The sequence below is a fragment of the Bacillus rossius genome, chromosome 16 (genome assembly GCF_032445375.1).
Source record: "Bacillus rossius redtenbacheri isolate Brsri chromosome 16, Brsri_v3, whole genome shotgun sequence".
Taxonomy (NCBI): Eukaryota; Metazoa; Arthropoda; class Insecta; order Phasmatodea; family Bacillidae; genus Bacillus; species Bacillus rossius.
Window position 1 is genome coordinate 16,865,683 of NC_086343.1, and position 11,147 is coordinate 16,876,829.

General features: G+C 38.4%; 1 protein-coding gene across 1 annotated transcript; it reads left to right on the forward strand.

Moving 5' to 3' along the window:
* The first annotated feature begins 3,001 nt into the window (after nucleotides 1–3,001).
* Nucleotides 3,002–10,922, forward strand: LOC134540081 (uncharacterized). The gene is made up of 2 exons (XM_063382548.1): nucleotides 3,002–3,416; nucleotides 8,396–10,922. Exons 1-2 carry the CDS (start codon nucleotides 3,351–3,353, stop codon nucleotides 8,789–8,791), a joined length of 462 nt encoding a protein of 153 aa, XP_063238618.1. The 5' UTR covers nucleotides 3,002–3,350; the 3' UTR covers nucleotides 8,792–10,922.
* Nucleotides 10,923–11,147: the final 225 nt, after the last annotated feature.

The following is an 11,147-nucleotide window of genomic DNA, read 5'->3' on the forward strand; positions in this document are numbered from 1 at the left end:
TTCACCACTATCCACAGCATGCAGAATTTCCATTTTTGTGGCTAGCGAAATTGCATTGCGTTTTCTTTTACCCTCCATCGATCAAAACAAATTAATATTTCACTTTGTTAGTTTCGTTGCAGTGTATCGCGCACACAAACATCACACGAATGTAACTAGCGGGCGGTAAAAAAAACTCATAACAGTCAGAGATGTCATACTTAAATGCAGTAATCGTCACCTGGCAAAACAGAGATGAGACTGCAACTGTGGCTATAATCGATAGTTACTGTCGAGGTTTTTCTAAAATGTATTGTCGCAGCTATGGAATAGGTTTTCATAGATGTTTACTTTTTTCAATAGATGTGGTATGTAGCCTGTACTATGGTTATCTATGAAGCTAAGCCAATATTTACGTTGTGAAGTTGAATGTATACATATTACGTGAAAGCATAATACAAGGAAATATGTAGCTTGCAAACACTATATCGTGTTTAAAGTTATTTTAGTTCTCGTCCTATGGTAAAAGTAATTCGTAATAACGGAGTTACGTCATGTGGCGAAGAAAAAATGCTCGTTAATTAGAGGTTAATATACGTAAAAAATAATAGTTTTGGCGGGACCATATTGCGTGTTTGTAATAAAGAGTTTGTCGTTATAACGGTGTTCGTTAGGTCGGGGTTATACTGTATTATACTTTTATTTGTATATAAATTTAAAATGCAAGGTTTTAGAGGTTGACAATTTCTTCAGGACTGCCAATTTTGTATTCATCCATAAAATTTGACTTCCTGTATTACATGTTTGCAGTTAGCCTCAATATGTTGGATTTTGAGGCTGTACGTAGTTACTTTTAGATTAATATTTATTTTGTCTTTTTGTAACTCAATTCTCATTAACACCAATAATTCACAAAAAAAATTTTGCTATAAATTCTGTTTTTAAAAATTTCTTCACAAAGTGTGTTCATCTTTTTATAACATTGGCTGGTGGAAGCATAAAAATAAGGCACACAGTCCAAGTCCAGTGTTGCAGCCATGGGATTAAGCCTGTCCGTATTGGCAGTTATTCCTCGTGCAACAAGGCTGCTTGTGTGTGTTGATCAAATTTTGAAACATAATTTGAAAATTCTACTTATTCCTGTACAAAGAAAAATTTGCTCGCATGCAATTGTTTCAGCTGAAAAGATATTGAATATGTCGCTAGCCTTAATGACATGAAATGCCAAAACTTGAGTCCCATGCTGCTTACAAGAACAGTGTGTGTAGCTGGCAGATCTTAGAAATTTGAGTCAGGGTGTTTGAATTTGCATGAATGCCTTAACCAGCCCAATGAAAAATTGCATCGAAACACACGTATTTAATGCAAGGTAAGAAGTTCCCAGGGCACTAATTTCTTGAAGTCATTATGGAGTATGCAGGTGTTCCTTTGCCCCCATCTTCTTTTTTTCTAGTGGAGCACTCGTAGCACAGTCCTAACTGCCCTGTGGTCCCCGTGTGTGTTTGAAACTGATCGCTGTGGCCAACCAACTGGTCACACAGACCCACGTCCTCATGAAAGCCTGTCCTGTCCTTCCTAGTGCCCTTGAGCTGACCGTGTAAAGAAGAAAAAATTAAACATGAATGCATATTCTGTCACGAGACAGACAAATGGTTGGTTGTGACAGCATTTTTTGTCAGGAAGGTAAAGACCACGGTCTGGCAACTTATTATCTTTTTCCTTGGCGCGTCTCATCCGCTTAATGAAGCTTGTGGCGGCCTAGAAACTAATGGTGCTGATTGTAGTGGAACCCACTTACATTGTTTTAGATGGGAGTTTCGTATGTAATGTAATGTTCCTAATTCAGTCTCAATTTCCCCCCCCCCCTCCCCCCCCAGATTACTATTTTTTTCTTCATTTGTTTGGGTGCTTGGTAAATTTGTTATCTGTTCCAATGCCTTAAAATGTTTCAGCATTGTCAGTTAAGCTGAAGCAGTGAGAGTAAGAATGCCCTTGTGCCTGGTTGTAATTAAGGTTATGGCTTGAAACTTCAAGTTTTTGGTTTTTGTACCTATCATAATGACCTGGTTAAAAAAAAAAAGGCAAGCTGCAATACCAGGAAAATTAAGAGTTGAAATCTTAATTAGATTAAAAAGAATTACTGAATTAAAAATCCTATTTGACAGAATTGACATTTGCTTGAAAATTAAAGTGTGTAGCAAAAAATATTCTTGATTTAAAAATGCTATCAACATTTCTTCTTAAGGGAGATTGTAGTTTGGGTTCTGCATTCTGTATACTACTATTTTTAACAGACAATTGCAGCACATTTACAAGTCGTTGCAATACCCCCACAAAGCTCTCACATTAAAAATTCTACTGTAACTGAAGTCTAAATCTAAACCGATACTTGAAAAATATGCCCACTTTAATACAAAACTTCCATTTAATGCTACTTATGGGTTGCACTACTATAGCGCTGTTAGTTCGAAAGCTGCCGTGAGCTTCATTAAGTGAACTTAGAATAAATTTCAGTTGTCAGACCTATGTATATGACCATAGTTAAGGCTTTAAAAAACAGGGTTCCTGCGAACAGGGAAAACCTAGGTAAGGTTGCAATTATGAAGTACAAAACAGTTAGGGATGTAACTTGGACATTTTTCTCACCCAGGGCAAGAACTATCTTGGTGCAGACTGTGGCTCTCTCTATCTCCCTCTCTCTCCCACTCCCTCTCTCCTCTCTCTCTCTCTCCTCTCCCTCTCTCCTCTCCCCCTCTCTCTTTTTCCCTCTCCCTTTCTTTCTCCCTCTCTCCCTCCCTCCCCCTCCCCCAATTTTTCCATCAACCAAACAAAAAACCTATTATACATCGTATATCATATTTTTTATGTAACTTAGATGACTGAACGTATTTATTTGCGGTCATTTCATTTTTAGTACCAGTTAAAATACCAAATTAATTCTAAGATATTTAATTGACAATCTTAAGAGTAGGATGTTTGGTATATCCTTTCATAATACTTATCATAAATGCTGCAAATGAAATGAAAATTTTTATCAAATGATACAGGAATATGTCTGTGCTGAAATCTGAAATGACAGGATAGTTATGATGTGTAGATTTTACTTAAGTTGTTATCTTGAGAATTATAATTATACATTTTACACAATCTCTTAACCTATTGGCTAATTGAGATTAAAAAAATTAATCTTAACACAGTAAGCTTGAACTAAAAGAACTATACGGGCTCTTTTGTCTACAAATGTTTTTACAATGCCCTCAAAAATACAGCTTTGAAACTAACTTGTGCTCTATTGATATGATGCTCAGGTTGATTAGTTGTTGACCTGTTAAGTTTCTAAGGTAAATTTTTATGACTTACAGTTTTCTAAAATGCCTTTCATTACAGCGACTGAGACTGGTATTGTGAAGAAAAATTCTCGGTGCCATCATGTTGGGGTACGTATCTTCAAGCCCATTCTTGTTTATTAATGTTAGAACTGCTGGTGTAGCTGTTTTTATATTAAGGCTTGAATCCAATGGATGATACTTAAAACTTTCAACTTATATCATCAGCTCTTTATGTGTGGTAGCTAAATCAAGTGCCTGTTTCTTCAATTCTTCTCCATTGTGTTTCAAACAGAGCTCCATTGATTTAACCAAATAAACTTTTCTTATTTTGAATAGCTTGAAACTAGAGGTGGGACGATACCACATTTTCGATACTCCAGGGGAAAATATTTTCCCATCAAGTAACAATTATTACAAATAACATAAATTAGTTTTAAACATTTAAACTATATAAATTCCCTCTTTATTACAAAAATAAAAACAGCAAACAACTTTAAAGACTTGAGTATAAAAATCAATATAAAAAATAGAAGTGAAATACAAAATGAGAAACAGTGGCCTTACAAAATGTTATGAAGTCCTTTCTTGGAGGAGGGGAAAAGTCACCAAGCCTAAATTAGAAATAAAAAAAATAAGGCTATTGTAAAAAGAAAATCAGAAATTTTTGCTTGTTTGTTTCATTTTACAAACAACTTAATGAAACAGAACAATTTTCAATAAAATTTTAACTTGAGAAACGTAAATTACAAAACAATCCGATCGTAAGAAAACAATAACAAATGGGTATATTCATTTCAAAGATTAATGAATGCACAAAATATGAGATCCGTGCCTTGGTAAAGCCCGTGCACCATTTTCATAATCATTCCTAGTTTGCGCTACTAGTATCACTTAGTGCTGGCCATAGATGCTACTAGCGAAGTGTACAGTCTTCCTGATACTATCCATATCTATGGTGATATAAAGTTATTTTCTTACGTTTGCAAAGGTAAACAATGAACGTTTTTCAAAATAAAAGCACTAAAACGTAGTTTATCAGGAGGAATATAACAAAAAAAATTGTGCATTTTAGGACTTTTCCGCTTCGTAAAAACGGATGAAACGGGAAATAAATGATTTTATAAGTGTATGTTCCGGGAAAGTAAACCATTGTAAATATAGTACTTTCGGCGGGACCAAAATTAATCGGAGTATGACACGGGAAAATGTATGAAACGGGAACGTAGGTATCATCGAGGTTCTACTGTAGTTGTATTTTGTACGATGGCGACTCAAAACTTAATTCAATACAAATGATCAAGCATTCCGGTATCGAAAAAATGTATCGAACTTACAGTTTCGATACTCGATACTTTTCGATACCGTCAAGTATCGAAGGTATCGAGGTATCGAAGTATCGAAGTATCGAAAATCCCATCACTACTTGAAACCTTTGCCTTGGGTCACTCAGAATCCGATTTATTACCTGTATAATCAAGTCAACTATTTTTATTATTCGAATTAATAGCTTCCATCTTCACCTTTTTCATCAACCATCCACTTCTTCTTTCTCCCCCATATTTGTTTAAAATGATGTAGGTTAAGCTTTTATGCTATTTCTTTCGCTTCTTTGATTGCATTCGTGAACTATTTAACCTTTCTAATTCTGAAATCAGACTGTTAAAATGTTTTGTTGATCTATAGTGATGTCCTCTCTTTGGAATAATTTATTCATATCAATCCGGCTTGGTTCCTTATAGCAAAAGCAGGAGAAGACAATGAATTCAAATGTTCTGAGATTACTTAGAAAAGAAGTTGCTTCCATTTTTGTTTAAGCTTTTTTTGCGGGCTGGTCCCGAGATCGATTAAAGCATCCATAATTTTGTCAAGATGCTTATATATTTCAGCTACAGCTTCCCTCTTAGTCGATCATCTGGTATTGCTTTGCAGTTTGAAAGATAGGGAACATGTTTCACTAGAACCTCCCATCTATTGGTGGAGGAAGTAAAAGAATTTGTACAGGCAATTAAGTTTGGCCAAAGTCAGGCCCTGCCTTTGGTGATAAGCTAGCCGTATTCACACCAAGTCTAGCGAATGTACTGCACAAACAAAATATGCCAAAATATTTACTTTGATTCGAAATTGAACTCCTTTGTACGCATTAGCCACGTTTGACCCGTTATTATACGACTGCCCTCTGCAGTTCTTAATATCTAATCCATCATTTTCGAGTTTTTCTAAAATCTCCTCTGTAAGAGCCAATCCACACATCACTTTCAAACTGATACATAAAATATAAACATGGAAAACCTCGGTCGAGTTCGAATATCACGTCCGTTTGAACGCATTATAACTCGTGGAAGTCATACCAAAAACTTTTACCTAAAAACATTTTTGATATGCACAACCATAACTGCAAGGGGTGGAAAACACAAGGGTTTGAGGGCAAAAAACTAACACGGATCTATTTCATGAAGATTAATATATTTTAACAATTATACAGTAGGCCTATTTTAAACCTATTTAACCTAGCCAGACCAACCCTTCACTTTTGTTTATAACCTAGCCTTTTGAAGGGGGAAAAAAATTATGTAGGGGAATTCGACCTACAATAATATGGGAAGTTGGTACTGTTAATTCTCACCCCTTAAACTAAAAATACTTTATTGTAGTTCTTTGATCTGAATTTAAATTGAGTATTAAAAAATAGCATGTCGTTTGTGGACTTTTCAAATACGTTAGTCAAGTTCTACATTTCAAGGACGACATTTCAAAACTCTCCGTCGATACGTGAAAGGCCGACAATTGATATCAAATTCCGAATGTCGCACTCGACGATCGACTTCAAGTTCTGTTGTGTCCAGGGGCGTAGCCGGGGGGGGGGTGGGGGGGGTTTTCAACCCCCCCCCCTATCACCAAATCTTTAATTATTCTTATTCATCACTCAAACAAATTTAATATTAAAATTAATAAAAATTTTACCATTACAATATTTAAATTTAAGAACCGAAAACTGCTAAAATAGCACTATTTTACACCTTAAAATCCAAATTTTCCCGGGCAAGGAGCCCCGGAGCACTCCCCCCTTTAATACGGGGGGGGGGGGGGCATGCTTCTTAACACCCCCCATAAACAAATCCTGGCTACGCCGTCAATGTGTCCTCCCCCTATAACAATTAATCGAAAAAACACATAATTAACCATGCAATAAATAAAACATTACGATCCCATCGTTACATTGCATTTACTTGCGAACACATTACACATCTTTTTTTTTGTTACAATGATCACACTTTTAACAAACATAGACACCGTCTTGAGTGGCTGATATATTACTAAAACAGAAAACATTTAACTCCTTAATTCAAAGTTGTGTCCAATGCAAAAACATTCAGCAATACAGTGTTCATATCCAACAAGTTCCGAATGCCACACACACAGCTCTGATAGGATGTCGGTGCGCGCAAACCTGTGTCCACGGCCTAGTAACAATGAACGCAAATCGTGGGCGTGCTAGATGCACAGAAGTGAATTTGCGTTTGTGTGAACAGCATAAAAAAAAAAGTGTGTCGTGGTGGACACAGCTGGCGTGTTATTTTCTTTACTAATTCTCGTCCTAGTTTGAACGTGGTGAGTGTTTGGTATTTCTTGGATAGAACTTTTATATGTGATCTGCATCAAATTAACACTTAATTGGGGTGTGTCCCGTTCCAGATTTTTTTTTTTTACGTTGAACGTGGTTAAGGACAAGTACCGGACAGCCTCTACTAAAAATGCCAGGCGAGAGTGTGGAAAATAAATTAGTGGTTAGAGGTGCGACTACAGAAATGTTTTATAGACACAGTATTAAATTACATAATATATTATCTGGTGTCAAACATTATTAAAATATCTTATAAGAAATTTGAAACATTGAATGTTTATTTCCCCCATAATATGTTTTATGATTAATAAAGTTTTTTTTTTATTTTCAAATTATTTACCTTTGTTGGTGGGAATAATAGATGTTGCTAGACTCTTTATGGTTTTCGAGGGGGGGGATATTCCCCCCTTTACCCCCACCACCATTTCCCTGCGTACGCCTTTGGTGACAATAACGCCAGGTTTTCACACAAAATTCTTGAAGCTGTCCAGTAAGAGTCTTCAGTGTATTTTGTTAAACTTTTAGATTTTTTGAAAAACATATGTTGCATACTTTTTGTTCTGTTATGGAGAGCCAAATTACATAAATAAATCAAACGTATTGGATTAAAGAGACAATGCCAAGCGTTACTTCGTGATATGGTCAAGAATTATTCAAGAAAAAAAAATTAAGTTCACTTAGTTAGCCTTTTAAAATCCTCGAAATTATGAGAATTGTTTGTGAACAAATGCACATGCTGCTACTGCTATAATAATTTTTACTATCGTAAATTGCTTAATCGCTTGAAAACAGATATTTAATTTTTCTCAATTATTTTTATGTACCTAAATTAAATATAGATTAAACTAAAAACAAGTTAAGTAAATTACTAAAGTTTTGCTTCACCACATGATGTAAGTTTTGTGCTACTGAAGCCACCTAGTAAACATAAAGCACTTGTGCTACCTAAGTTCTAGGTGATTTGTGGTGGAATTATGTGTATATATACACTTATTTATAATATATGTTGGTTCAAGAACACATCGAAGTGCTTTATAGAAGAACTAAACTCCAATAATTCTTGGGTGACTAATATAGTGCAGATATTAGCATATTAGATAGATTAATAGGTACAATATTATTTTATCTCTAATGAGATAGATATTTTTATTTGTAAATTACGATAGTAATGATTCATTTCCAGAGTAATTATTTTGCATTACATTTCTGTAATTAATTGCTGTCGAAGAGAAGACAAAAAGGACGTCTTAATATTATTAACGTATTTTTCAAAATAATGATACTTCTCGGCACTACTTGAAATTTAATTTTTTACTACTGTATAGCTTTACGGTAGTAATATTTTCTAAGCCAGATATTTCGTATAAATTATTACATTTCGCCATTAGAGCAGACTACAAAGCGTGCACGAGCTGATTCGGAACCTGCGCAGAAGACGAGAGTCTGTGTGTGTGTCCGTGTTCAGTGCGTGCCCCGAGCCTCGAGGCAACAGAAACAACACACATCGTGTCGAGTGAGACCGCACCAGGAGCCAGCTGCCTCCCCCCAGTCGTGGCTGTTATCGCGCCGAGGGGGGAAGGAAGGGGGGCCGCGGCGGTATAAATACCCGTCGGGACGCCGAAGACGCCGCAGGGAGAGCATGGACGCCGACGGCCCGTGCAACGCGACGGGCGGCGCGTGCGGCGACGGGCTGAACGCGACGGGGCGGGTCGCCAGGGGCGCGCTGCCGTCGCGCCTGCACGAGTTCCAGATCGTGAAGGCGGCCGTGCTGGCCGTCGTGACGCTCGTGATCCTGGTGTCCGTGTCCAAGATGGTGTTCCAACTGTTCGTGCGGTACGCCGTGCGCTCCGGCGACAAGTGACGCCGGCGGCGGTCGCCCCGCGCGCGGCGGCGCAGCTCCGCCTCGTCGTCGTCGGCGAGGTCCAAGATGTGGTGAGGTCGCGCCGCCTCCTGGGCCGACGGCGACCCAGCCGGAGAACATGACCCCCCACCCATCCACAATCCCTGAAGAGACTTTCAGTGACGACTGTGACGGTGACGCCCACCAACAAAATCCCTGAAGAGTTGTCCGTGGACAAAGACACCATCCACAATCCCTGAAGAGAGTTTCAGTGACAATTGTGACAAGTGACACCCACCAATCCAAAAACCTGGCAGATATTATGTTCGGTGACAATCCCTGAAGAGTTGTGCGTGGACAACGGTACATAGCGACACCAACCAAAAATCACTGAAGAGAGGTTCAGTGATAAATGTGACAAGTGACAACCACCAATCCAAAAACCTGGGGCAGATATGTTCAGTGACAATCCCTCTGAAGAGTTGTGCGTGGACAATGGTGTGACAGCGACGCCAACCACCAATCATTGTAAAGAGGTTTAGTGATAATTGTGACAAGTGACACCACCCACCGACCCCTGGCAGGAAAGTTCGGCGACAGTGGACAGTAAGTGCTCCTGGGCCGTACTGCTGGTGGTACCTGCCGCTGTCCTCCCAGGAAGAATGGCGCCGAGGGGGCATGTCACGCAACAGCCGGCCAAGCCCCGGCGAGGACGGCGATGGAGGTCCACGCGTCCAGAAGCTGTGGCCAGTGACCGCTCCCCGGGAAAGGCGACAGTGGCACCGCCCATCTACTGTGGACCACTTTACCGCCCATCTACTGTGGACCACTTTACCGCCCACCCGTCCATCTACTGTGGACCACTGTGCCAGTTAAGCAAGGCTGCAGGGCCCCGCGCCGGCCCATGTCAATTTTTATTTTCCTTCTTGGTCTGGCGTCCTGATAAAAAAAATGTGGACATTGCGGGAAAAAGGAAAAATTAAATTGTTACGTATTTTAAACTACTGACCAATACCTATTTCACTGATCGAAAAATCATTTATAAAGCTAACCGGAGGTTAATTTTTCAAGGAATACCTACTGTAAAACAAATTTCTTAAAAAGAAACTGGCCAAACCATTTTTGGAAATTGAAGTTCCAGATTCGCTTGAAAAATTTATTGAGGAGTTGTTTATTTGCCGTTTTTTTTTTCCGTACAAAGGCCTGAGGGTCAAACCACACCCTCCTGGTCCTATAAAAGGCGCCTTTTCACAAAGTTAAGCCCCTCGTAAAAATTAAATGGCGCAGGGTCCCCCGCAAAGTGTGGGGTCGCCACTGGCTATAGGGGTTTAATCAGCCGCAATGCCAGATTCGTAGCACCCAAGGCCGGTGCCCTGGGGGGAGGGGGGGGGGTGAATTTGGTGGTTTCGGGAGTTGTTAGTTGCTTGTCTCTAGGGTCCAGACAGTCCCCGAATATTACGAAGAAAATTACTAAAGTCAATACAGTATTGGTAAACTTGTTTCACGGACTCGTTAATAAGTAATTAATCTATAAATATTTTTACTCACATTTTCTGAACAAAGAAATGTTACAAATGTAATTTTTCAATAGGTTGAGAAGTCAGCATCTCTCGTTTTTATAACACACCATCACTTCTCCCCCCTCCCTCCCACCACATGCTTCCCCACCCTCAAAGCCAATAATTCTAGATATTCACCCGGAAATGTAACTGGTTCGGCTCAGGAAACGGTCAATGTCTCAAGTCTTTCGTATTTTTTTATGGACCAGAAACATAAATCCTTATCATGATTTTTTTAAGTGTTCGCTTTTTTGGAGTTATCTGGCAAATTCGTCGATAAAATGAAAATATCACCGACTACTTAATTGAAAGTGCAATCTGAATACGTAAAGTAATTGAAAATGCAGTTCTTCGAACTCTTGTGTTTAATAAAATGTATTGTTATTTCAGCAAGTGATTGCAAGAGTGACTGAAACCTTTACCAAACAACTACAGGTGACGGCATTTGACTTGTGCTTACAGTAATACGATTATCCAGGAAAGCTATTCTGTTCTTCCGTGATTGAATATCATGTTAAGTCGTATCAAATATGTTATGCATTTACTAGTGTTTTGTATGGGTATTTATATCATTAAAGACGTTATACCTGTAATGTAGTTTAGTTGGAATCAGTTGTTTCCAAATGTAAAATAAGTGCAGCTATTTAACCTTTACGTCAAGTGATGAAAGATGCCCTAGTTAAGGCTAGCCAAGAAATTGTTACCTGGGAAATATTTATATTTCAGAGTAATGTTTATTGCCATTCCAAGGGTTGCTCCTAGTTCAGTAGAATAATTATTTTAAAGAAATGTATTGGATAGAAGTAAAAACTAATGAA

Excerpts from the sequence above, each read along its gene's own strand:
- LOC134540081 (XM_063382548.1), top strand. The coding sequence starts at position 3,351 with ATGCCTTTCATTACAGCGACTGAGACTGGTATTGTGAAGAAAAATTCT. Across the intron at positions 3,417-8,395 it reads CTCGGTGCCATCATGTTGGG|TGCGTGCCCCGAGCCTCGAG; the intron begins GTACGTATCTTC and ends GTCCGTGTTCAG.